General features: G+C 33.9%; 1 protein-coding gene across 1 annotated transcript; it reads left to right on the top strand.

Moving 5' to 3' along the window:
* Positions 1 to 9,772: 9,772 nt before the first annotated feature.
* UTP22 (U3 snoRNP protein) lies at positions 9,773 to 13,066 on the top strand (the record flags this gene model as incomplete). The annotated part of the gene is made up of 1 exon (XM_049254138.1): positions 9,773 to 13,066. One exon carries the CDS (start codon positions 9,773 to 9,775, stop codon positions 13,064 to 13,066), a length of 3,294 nt encoding a protein of 1,097 aa, XP_049106985.1.
* Between the last annotated feature and the right edge of the window lie 9 nt (positions 13,067 to 13,075).

The raw sequence follows: 13,075 nt of genomic DNA on the forward strand, positions 1-13,075 counted from the left end.
CTACTTCTCTTTCAACTTTAGTTTTATCAGCTCAACATTCTATCACTAACAACCACATACTTCAGCAAAACTGAAAAATCACAGATATCAGCTATTTCTACCCAGATATGCCACATCATTGAGAAAGAGACATTGCAGACTGAGAAGAAAAGATCTAAATTAAAGATGTCTATCTTTTCACAGCTAGAATTAAAGCAGCAGCAGCAATTAAAGACTCACTGCAGATAGAAGCTGAATTGCACTCATGTCTCTATAAAAATATTATGATCTGATGAATAATTGAACTAAATAATCTCATATATAAAGCTCTCATCTGAGATTTAGTTGACATTTATAATTGATGCTTTACTCTTGAAAAACATTTCTGAATTTCATCAGCCCAAGCACAAGTAAAATTTAATAACATTCACTACACAGTTCTGAACACTCATAATAATAAATCAACAGTAGTCTATCTCACTGATATCACAGCAGCAGCTCATTAATATGAACTGATCACTTTAGAATTTGCAGTTGTACTGCATGCATGATGTCATCTTGAAACTTCTTTACAAATCATAATAGATGAATCACTAGAAGACACAACAATGAACATCTTTCATGAACTGCTGACTTACAAAGAAGTTAATTGATTTGATCAATATAATATGACATCCATCTATCAATCTTTCTATAAAGTCATCACATTTCAGACACCAAATACAAGATGCTCATATGCAACTGATCAATTCTATAAACAGTTCAGTCACATGTAAAATAATCAACAATGAAGAACAAGATCAAATGACTGACTTCAAAAATTTTAGCTTAAGTCAATTGAACAAAGTCCATCATCTCCATCTCATAATATAATAGAACCACAATGAGCATATATAACAGATTCAGATCCAACAAATATTAATGAAGATTATTCATATGAATCAGAAGAAAACTCAATTATCTCTGAAGACAACACATTTTCAGAGTCTGAAATGAATCAGATGAATGCTGATTCTCACACTATCTGCTATCATTGTGAAGAAGTCTTTCTTTTCTTCACAAAATCAGCTCTTTGAACATCTAAATACATGTAAACTATCAGCCTATCTCACTAGTTCTGAACATAATATAGTGACATCACAACACATTGATATCATTCTGAACACACAATGAAACTTCTGTCACTGAAAACATGCAACAGTGCAAGATTACATTAAGCACTCTTCCAAACTAGCAGTCTGTTGTCTTGACTCAGAATGCAACTCTATGTTAGTTAACTGTAAATTTCTCCAGAAACAGAATCTGATGATAATTATTCAAGATTTAACATCATTGTTCATTAGTGAAATTGGTGAGAAATTGATATCTCATGCTTCAGCATGCTTTCCACTACACTTTTCAGATTTCAACTCAAAAGATGATAAAATCATCATTTGCATCATGATAATGATTCAAGTTGTTGACACTCTGTCAGTTAACATACTTATTGAAGTTAACAATCTGGCATCAGAAGGCATTATTCTTGATTTTCTTCAACAGCATGCAATATTTGCAAGGGCAGATAACATCCACACATGACTGACTGTCATCTTAAAATCTAATCATCAATCAAAATGAACATTGTACACCATCTTGACTGTGAACATTTCATCACATTCTTAAATTAAACTATCAATTAGAATCCAGAATCAACAATCACTATCAACAGATAGAGACTATATTTTTCATTCTCAATGTTCTACTTTAACATACTATAATTAAGTAATGCAGACTAATCTCTCATTCACTATTTTAGAAAACAATATTAATACTCTCTACACTATCAAACATTGTGTCCACATCAGATATCTAGAGAAAGTTCAGAAAGACTTTGCATATTATGTTGACATCTTAATGCCAGAAACTTTAGCTTGCATATCAGCACAACAACTGTCAATAATAAAATTAATCATGTCAGTACTAGAGAAAATCAAGCTACTGAATGGAGTCATCATATTCAGCAAATCATCAGACACTTAAAAGCTGACTGACACAGTCATGACTCATCACAATGTATGAAAAGACAAAGAAACATTTGTGAACATTTCACAACATCAATGAATGAGAATCTCAATTAAAGACATCACTAAATCATAAGAATTTGCAAGAAAGTATTCTCTTTCCAAATAAGAAAAAGTCATAATTGACAAGACATTTAATGAACTTCATCACAAAAACCATATGACACACAGTCTACATCATGCAAAGTACACTTATTCAGTCTTTATAGCATATCAATAAGTTATGAAAAATGAACAGTAAATAGCAAAAGACTGCTCAGTGATTGACATATGCTCATTGAATGTCTGTTCAGTTTCAGATATCTATTCACTACATTAACAAGAGAATATAATAGTAGTCATAGTTGACTGTTCTTACATTACAGTCTTAGATGTCACATTCTTTTTCTATCAATGATGAGTACACTCTGAGGACTGAGATAAACTAACAGTAGTAACACACAGAGAACAGAAAGTTTTTAATGTTGCAGTCATGAAATACATTAATAGTGTTTCTTATGTTCAACATCAAATGAATTATGAATTCCAACACTGAAAAAGATTTGTCTGTATATATATAGATGACATAGTCATTTTCTCCAAAATACTAGAGAAGCATATTCAGCATTTTCACATCATTTTTGATTATTTTAACTCTCTGAACATTTTTCTGAATTCAAAGAAAGTCTTCATTGAATTTCCATCAATCAATCTTCTAAAGCAATGGATTACTGATCTAGACATGTCCACAGTAAAAGAAAAACTTGAAGTAATCACTCAACTCAAATTTCCAAAAATCTTACATCAACTAGAAATGTATCTTAACTTAACAGAATGACTACAACAATACATTTCTTACTTTGCCCAACTCAGCAAACCACTCCAAATCAGAAAAATGGAACTTAACACAAAGATGCCAACTAAGAGCAAAAAGTGACTGAACTACACTAATAAAACTTATATAGACAATTCATTGCAACAAGAACTTAATGCTATTGCAAAAATTCAAAAATATTTCACTGTTGAAAATTTCCTCATTCATCATAATTCCAATCACAAATTATTTATGAACATTGACACTTCAAAGAAATGAGACTTTGAAGTCATGATTTTTCATGTCAAAAGTACATGAACTGACATAATTAATAAGTAATTTGCTATACCACCATCTTTGACTTTAATTGAATCAATCATGTTTCTAAGCAAACTACTCAACAAAGCAGAACAGAACTACTGGTCAACAGAACTTAAAGTTTCTTACTTGATCTAAACTCTCTGAAAAACTCATCATTTAGTTCTGAATAATCACAACTCAACAGTAGTATACATGGATCATGCTGTCACTCTAGTCATAGTTAAACAAACTTCAATGAACATCACAGTCACAGACAAATTGAATTTACATCTGATTCAAGCAGCAGCATATATACAGCAATATTAACTAATTATATACCACAAATCTGAAAAAATGCACACAATATCAGATGCAATATCTTAACTGAAATTAAATCTTAATACATCAGTACACATCTTTCTCATCTCATACACAGCCACAATTGTTGAACTTAATTCAAAATTTCATGCTGAACTAATAGAAGAATATATCAAAGATTCATTCTTCATCAAAGTCTTACAGATTCTCAACTTATCAACAACAGTTAAATTATCATTCTATGTACAGAATGATCTTATATAGCATTACAACAATGAACACAACAGTCTCTGCATTCCCAAAACAAGTATATCTATCATAATTGAATTAGCACATGGTTCAACTCACTTTAGCATTGAATGAACACTAGCACAACTTCATGAACTTTTCATTCATTAAATGCATCATAATGTTTAAATCTACATTCAACATTGTCAACAATGTAATCACATTCACTTAAGATGTCACAAATCATTTGATGACTATCAATCAATATTGATCTCAAAGATTCTCCATCACATAATCATTATGAACTTTATACTAGAGCTATCTGATGAACAATATAACATGCTTCTGACAGTAATCAATAAGTATATCAAGAGAATTGTCTTGATTTCAGACCACACAACATGAACAGTTCATGACTGGGCTATGACTTTCTACATCAGACTCAGTATAGCAGATTGGGCAATCTCTAAAGTTATAATTTCTGACAGAGACTCAAAATTCACATCACAGTTATGACACTCACTTCTAGCCCAAACAGATACCAAACTACTATACTCAACAGTCTATCATTCACAAACAGATGGTCAGTCAGAAAGAACTAATCAAACAGTTGAAATTGCACTCATTTATCTTCTACTAAGCATCAATGATTCATTACAATGGCACACACTTCTATCTACATTGCAAAGATATCTAAATTCAGCAATGAACACCAGCACAAAAACATTAGCATATGAAATACTCTATGATACAAAATTCTCAACAGTATTAAACTGATCACTGAATGATCAATCTCAATTCACAGTTAAGATGGATGCTGCTCTACTTCTTGATGAAGTGACAATGGTAGCAAAACATTATTTTGATAAAAAGCATCAATATCCAGAATTTAAGAAAGAAGATTAAGTTTATCTTCAACTTTGCAAAGAATATACCACCACACTCAGCAAACAACTGTGAAAATTTGGTGACTGATATGCAGAACCTTTTACCATAACAAAAAAAGTAGAAAAGTTAACTTATGAGCTGAATTTGCCAGACTCATAAAAAGTTCATAAAACAGTCAGCATTGCTCATTTGAAATCAGTCTCAAACATATCAGATCTCTTTAAATGAACAATTCAACTCTCCTCATCAATATAAATTGATGATCATGAGAAATATGAACTAGAATGAATTGGTGCAGAATGTCTGAAAGACAAAGATATCAAAGTAAACAAAGAATATCTAGTTCACTAAAAGAAATCCAGATCTCAAGAAGACTTCTGATTAAAAGAATCAGAACTAGTCAATGCAAAAGAACTGTTGCATTAATACAAAGATGCAAATAAGCTTATATAATGTTACATTCAACAACAACAACACAAACAATTCACAAATATTAAGTGAATATATAATATTTCACTTCTCTCAAACATTCTTCATTCTACAATTTCATCTAACATAACATTTTTTCTGACATTCTTTAACAGACTTTCTCTAGTATTCAAGAAATCAATCTTTCAATTTGTATTCAAGCAACTACTCAGTCTTTTCAACTCAAGCAACAGCTCATTTATTTTGTATTCAAACAACTGCTCATTCTCTTCTACTTAAGTAACTGCACATTCTCTAATTTCCAATCATCTGCTCAGTATGAACATCTCCCCAAATACTAATGCATTCTCAAAAATCTCTATTAGAGCATCAAAGCTCACAATTTTATCTGCATCAAAAACTCTCTCCCAAGTCAAGAAATGACATAAACTCCAAGATCAACATGAAGTCTCAGAAGAGAACACAGATTTTCAAGCAGACTATACTCTACAATTTATATCTGAAAATGCTTGAGTCAGACTTCTATCTACTAATGAATGGAATTTTCAGAGCTCTTCATCTCACAATCTTCCATCAGCTGCTTCAGAATCATGTCATCTCACTTAGATTAAGATAGAAATGACCACAGATGCATGAAAGAATAAGATTATGACAAATAAGTATACAGAAAACAAAACCATCACATAAAATTGCAATGAATGAGTTTATATTCATCTATCTGTCAGAGCATCTTTTTTTAAACAGTGTGATTCAGTGAAATGCAATATTGATGATGAACATATCTGATATAATGAATCTTTTACAATCTTGCAACAATGAACAGCAGCCACTTTAGCTCTACAAACTTGAGCTGAATTAATCAGAGCTGAAATCAACAGAAAATGTGAAGAAGAAATAATTCAGTGAAGAGAGAGTCAGATCATATAAAAGCAGAAATTTCTTTGAAGAGAATGATTCAAAAATCACAACATCATCATTTAAGCTTCAGAAACAATAGACATAATAATTAATGAAGCAATTAATCATCTAGAGAATCTCTCTGAAGAAAACTTCCAAAAGAAATTGCCAATTGAGTACATCAGCCATTCAGAAAGACAAGAAATCTGAACAAAAAAATACAACATAAAAGCTTCAGATGATATTTTTCATCTTTCTGAATCTGAAGATAATATTCTTGCATTGCTTGATGAGAACTTATCAATGAGTTCATGAACTGTTTAAATCAATGACAATTTCACAACATTCACATCAAAACAAAAGCTCAACAAACAAAAAGCTCTGAACAATAAAGCTACTCCACACAAGAAAAAGACATCAGTTAAGCAGAAAGCAACTCAAAAAAGTAAACAACTATTTAAGTCTGCTGAAAATATTAATCCACTGAATGACATCTCTGAATTTAATACTAATGAATTCTCCACTGATGATAATGTTGTTTTCTCTACATTCTCTGACTATTATGCTAACAGTTCACTTGTTTGAGGAACATCTAGAAGTCATCTCTCATCAGAACTAAATGACACAGCAATGTTGACTTCAAATACAGAAACAAGATTAGTTATAGAGATATCAAAATGCAATGAATTAATGTCTCAATCATTATCAAAGAAAATCAGTAGTAATGAGCTTTCTGATTTTACTGATCTTTTCATCTGAGAACAAGAACTAGTATCTCAACATTCTCAAGATAAATAAGTGCTTTATCTACAAAACAGACAGTTCTCTGTCTTTTATCTTCCCATGAACTTTTCAGCAATAAACACTGATGACATACTTATGATGAATGAGTTAGATGCAATAATCAAATAATCAGCAATATTTAGTGAATGAACAGCAACACTCACAAAGTACAGAAATGCTCAATACATCATGATAATTGATCAACATCTTGAATTCTTTCAATTCTTCTCTGCACAACAAAAGCTAAACACATCAAAATCAGAGAAACAACATCTAGTCCCAAAAGCTCTTATTACTTCAGTGATTAATTCTTATTTTGAAGAAATATTGAATAAACTTCAGAAAGATCATCATGAACTCTTATTGACATTAATAAAATATGAATTCATTCACTTTCTATGTTGATTCTCTGAAGAATTCATTTAAATGCAACCATCTACAACAATAACTACAGAAACCTGATTGGCTCTAGATGAAGATGATGTTATAACAATGGAAGAAATTTAAGCATGGCTTAATCTATCAACAGACAAAAAAAGAGAAGCTTACAGAAAATGTTGATTCATTCTAAATGACTTCATAAGATGCAAAGTACTACATCTCTCTAATCATCAACAGAAAGTCCATCTAGCTTGTCTGCATGCACTAGAAGTAACAGCTGAAGATTATTTACATCTAACTTAAATTGATAACACTGATGTGCTAGAACAGAATTTAAAGAACACTCTACAACTGTGAAAAAACTTTGCATTACATGAAGAATGATATTCTCAACATTAAATTAAAATATATGCACTAATGCAATCAATTATGTCTATTCTGACTCAAAAGAAGTTTCTTTACTCAATGACACATACTAAATTGATTAACAAAACAGTCATTAAGAAGATGTTCTTCTTCTTCAACTTTCTCTACTATGATTATCAGTTCCAATCTAATATACTGATATGTGCAGTACACATGCTTTCAGTGAGAGCACTGATTTTAAAAGATATTTCTCAGCAACTGACATGGAATCATTACTGTACATAATATCAAAATAGTTAGCTACTTAGTCAGCTCTTCAAGCTTATTCACAAAGCTGGAAGAAGATAGGAGAATCATCTTCTACTACACAATCAAAATTGCATGGACATTTCATAGCTCAGTTGGGTCAGATAACAATAATCATCAAGAAAGAGATGCTTGTCTGAAAATTCTTATTAAAATAAAGAAAATTTTTGTTGAAAAGAAAGAGAAAGAGAGAGAGAAAGAAGATTGAGAAAGAAATATTTATATCTAAGAGATTGTTAAGTATTACTAGATGAATTATGAAAAATGACAGTCACTAGTAACTACAGCAACTACATTACAATTACAGAGAAGCTGTCACTTTAAGTGTGATCTTGCTGTCACATCATCTAGAAATCAAGATTGAATGAAGACTTTACACTGTGACCATCTTACATTTCTCACATTAGAAAAGAGATTTTGTAAAAAGTTGTTACAATTACAGTAAAACTCTCACTCTGACTGTGATCTTGCTCACATCTACATTTTGAAAATCAAGACTTGTGAAAAGTAGACTGACTATTGAGATTTCTTTGAAATCTCAATGGAACAAGACTGAATCTCAAAATTCAAAAGTTTGTTCTAATTTCAGCCCAAAATATGAATATAAGTTCCATTCTCTTTCAGTTTTAAATTTTATATTTTAAGTCTCATCTCTGGATTTTTCTATTTCTAAAACAATTTTTAATTTTTTTTCAAACTTTATTTTGAAAGTGTATTTTTACACCAAAATAGGACAAAATAGAAAAATTGACACATCAAGTTAAAATGCATATATATATTTGTATATGATTTTAATACTAAAAATAGTATAAAATAAGATTTTATTTTAAGTTTAGGGAAATTGAGAATTTCTATCCCTAATTAAATAATCTCAATTTCTTTAAATTAAGTCTCATTTTCATCTCAGTACTTGAAACTTAGATTTCAGTTTCATCTCAGTTTGAACTATCAAGTTCTAGTCTCATCTCAATTTTCCATTAGTGCATTAGAAATGGAATTTCAGTTGGGAAATCTCTGTCTCTGTAATCAGTCTAGTCTTAATTCATTTTATTGTTTCATAAGTTACTCTTTTTCTTTTCTTAGTTTATTTCATTTCTCTTTTAAAATATAATGATAAATCTCAATTTCATTTTAAAATACTGATAAAAGCTGTATTCTCATCTCAGTTTTAAATTTTAAGCTTTAAATGTCTTTCAGAAAATCTTACACTTTGAAATAACTCTCATTTTTTTTCAAACATTGTTTTGAAATTGTATTTTTATACCAAAATATGACAAAATAGAAAAACTGTCACATTAGTCAAGATACATATATACATTTTTTATATAATTTTGATATTATAATTTATAAATAGTCTAAAATAAAATTTTATCTATTTCTAACTGAATAGTTCCAAACTTTCAATCTCTTTTGTATTAAGTTTCATTTCCATTTCAGTACATGGAACTTAAGTCTCAGGGGTCAGTACTTTTCTGTTTGAATCATCAGGTTTCAGTTCCACTTCAATTTTCTATAAAATTTGTTAGGGATGGGATTTCAGCCAGAAAATTCTGATTTCAGTAATCAGTCTAGAAAAGATATAAATTATTGCTCTAACACTTATTGTACTTTTCATATTTATTAACTTATTTATAATAATTTTTTCAATTATTTTTTTTGTATTTTAAATAAATTTTGCAAGAAGCTTGCAGATAGTTTTTATAGTCTTAGATTGCAAAAGACCATAATGAATAATGATCATAATAAATATTAATTAATAAAATGCAAAAAATCAGCTCAGGTTTTCCACAGAATCTGGCAGAGATTATCTGTATGAGTCTAATATCACTACACTACATTGGGCCTAGCCCATTCTTGACTCATCTGAAGGGTATGAGGCAAACGCCGGAGGTACTTGTAATGGCTGGATTTCATGACTTAGCCTAAAAAATTTTCTGGAGATCACCTTAATTAACACTGTGAAAGTTACCAATTACCCTGCACATTTCTTGTTCAAACATAAAATTTGTGGTACCAAGAATACTGCAAACACCATCCATATCTTATGGCATATATGTTCAGCCCGAGTGCGAAAAGAAGAAAGCTAGATGACCTAGACGAGGAGACCAATGGAAGTACGAATATCCATCAACAAGACGTATCTACACTACCGCGATTAAGGAAAATCGAGGCTTTTCTCAGTCTTTCTCCTGCAAATCGGCTGACTCCTGCCAGTGGCCAGTTTAGGCCAACTCTTTTTAAGTTGCAAATCGATGAACTGATTTCGCAGTTACGTTTCGGTTCCATAAAACATCTTAAATCTGTGGAAAAAGTCCTCCCACAGCTAAAGAGCATAATTGAAAACGTCCCAGAATCCCCTGAAAAACCAACACATGAGGCTGAAGAATATTTGCAGCGAATATTTGGTGTTATTGTTCCTTTCCCCGAGCCGCGACCGCAGTGCAATGCCCAATACAAATTCGAGTATAAGAAGCCCGCAAGCATCAATGTTGCGGGAAGCATTGCACTTGGCACTGCATTAAAGGATCTAGAGGAACCTTCTATGGATCTAGTAGTGACAATTCCCAGGGCCATGATACGCAAAAAGGACTACCTTGATTATAGGTATCTTTACAAGCGTGCCTACTACATAGCTTCGATTGCAGCGGGCATCAAAGACTCTAAGGAAGTGTCCTTTGATTTAAAGTATACTTACCAGGATGACGATAAATTACGACCTATTTTGCTTGTCACACTGAATGAGGGACCGAGTGAACATAGTCAGCATTCAAGAGTCTGCATTCGCATCTTGACTACGATGGAGTATGATGTATTCCCTGTCACTCATACCATGCCAGGGAGCAATAATATTCGCCGGAATTTCCCCGGTGATGACGGGCAACAATCATTAACGTCATTTACTGCTTTTTATAATGCTACACTTCGTTCGGAATCATGCATTACATCTTATCATATGCTTCTATCTCAGGCCTGTACCAGGTGCAGTGCATTCCGAGCTGCCTCTATTTTAGGCCAGGCTTGGCTCCGTCAAAGAGGTTTTGGCAGCTCCGTCGTTCGAGGTGGCTTTGGCTATTTTGAATGGGCAACCAGTATTGCCTTACTTTTGGAAACTGGGTCTACAGATGGAACTCCACTTTTCTCCTCAAGTTATAGCCCTTACCAAATTTTCAAAGCCATGATGCAATTTCTTGACGACAAAGATTTAACAAATCCATTTATAGTTCTCAATATGGACACGCCACACAGAATCGTGTCCAGCAAATATCCAGTTCTGTTTGATGGAAAACGGGGACTGAATCTGCTTTATAAAATGACTCCCTGGTCATATCAACTGCTTCGCTATGAAGCCAGGATGACCTTGAAGATGCTGAATGACCCCGCGCCTCGTTGTTTCGACCACACCTTCATAAAAAGAGCGGACTATGCATTGTGTAGATTCGATCAAGTTGTCACGCTAAAATCGAATATCATTCTCGCGTCTGCTTTCGATAGCTTCTCCTATTGCAACTCCATCTACAACATGCTGTCAGAGGCTCTTGGCGACAGGGCAAAACTTATACATATCACTTGTGATGACACCTTTCAGTGGCACGTTGGACCAGGAAAAGCTTATACAGAAACCAAAGCTGTCGTTGTGGGCTTAATCCTCAATTCGGATACATGTTCTCGGATCGTCGATCGTGGTCCCACCGCCGACGATAAACAAGCAGGTCTGACATTTCGAAAATTCTGGGGGAGCAAGGCTGAGTTAAGGCGGTTCAATGATGGCACAATTGCTGAAAGCCTAGTTTGGTCTGATCATCATGCAGATGGATCGATATCTCAACAAATCATTGCCCATATACTCGGCCTACATTTTGGGTTACAACTGCTCACTGGGCCGAATCTCTTCGAAGAGTCTCATAGTATTCAGAATATAGCAAAATCCACTCTAATATTTAAGCCAATATTAGAAGCGCTCCGGTCTCTTGAAAATACCCTTCGTGATATACAGGGCTTGCCCCTGGCGTTTCGTCAACTCTATGGAGCAAACCCTGCTCTACGTTATTCTTCTCTTGGTAATCCAACGACCCAACAACTCTCGCTTTGTCCCATAGATGTGATACTCCAACTTGAGGGCTCTTCCAGGTGGCCCGATGATCTGGCTGCGATCCAGGCCACCAAACTGTCTTTTCTTACCAGGATAGGGGAATTGCTAGGTCAATCTCGGAATGCTATGCCATGTAAGATTGGCTTGGAATCACATTCTACTCGGGTTCAAAACGTTGCCTTTCTTGACATTAGCTCATCACCTTTGGCCACTTTTCGGCTACGAATAGCATATGAACGTGAGCAGGAGTTGTTAGAAAATCAGCTCAGAGACTATTCTTTGACGAAATGGAAAAAAGAAGAAGCTGCGCTTGCACTGCTCTGCCACCAACGGTCTTTCAGCCAACAGGTTCAACACACCCAGGCATTTCAAACGCTTGCTACTCGCTTCCCGGTTTTATCCTCTACGATTCGCGTATTCAAATTATGGGTGAATTCGCACTTACTTAAGGGATATTTTTGCGATGAACTCCTGGAATTATTGGTCTGTCACGTCTTCCTGCATCCTTCTCCTTGGTCGACACCGTGCACTGTTGCCAATGGCCTACTCCGCACCCTACACCTCCTTGCAAATTGGAATTGGCAACAAGAACCTCTTGTGCTTCATATCGATGACAGCCTAACCCACCAAGACTTGAATAACATAAGCGCCAAATTTACTTCGTGGCGAAAAATCGATCCTCTCATGAATACTGTGAGCTTCTTCATAGCGTCCACACTTGATCATAGTGGCGTTATCTGGTCGCGACAGGCAAAACCGCCGAGGGTTATCGCATTGAGGTTACAAAGTCTCGCAAAAGCAGCGATGGAGGTCGTCAAGCAACAAGGTATAGATTTACGTTTCTCGCAGCTTTTTTACTCACGTAACCGAAACTTTGATTTTCTACTCTGCATCAACCCAAAATTCGTCAATGACAACCGACCAGTATATAGAAATCTTCCGAACTCCAACCATATTTCAGGAAGAGCAGCAGTTGTCCATTTTATTAATGAACTACATCGTTTGTACGGAAGTCACATTTTGTTTTTCTACGACTTCGAAGAGCGTAACATTGTTGCAGGCCTTTGGAAACCGCAGTCTATAAAGCCCCGCACATTCGGGTTGAAACTAAGCTATTCATCAACGCCGGCGACAGGTCCCGAGGCCGGAGAAAATATGGTAGTCTTGAGGAAGGATGCGACATTACATGCCATCGCCACTCTCGGCGGAGACCTTATCGAGAAAGTACAGGTGAACAGCAACCTATGATAGGCTCTT

Source organism: Ophidiomyces ophidiicola (genome assembly GCF_022830035.1).
Source record: "Ophidiomyces ophidiicola strain CBS 122913 chromosome Unknown scaffold_23, whole genome shotgun sequence".
NCBI classification, from domain to species: Eukaryota; Fungi; Ascomycota; class Eurotiomycetes; order Onygenales; family Onygenaceae; genus Ophidiomyces; species Ophidiomyces ophidiicola.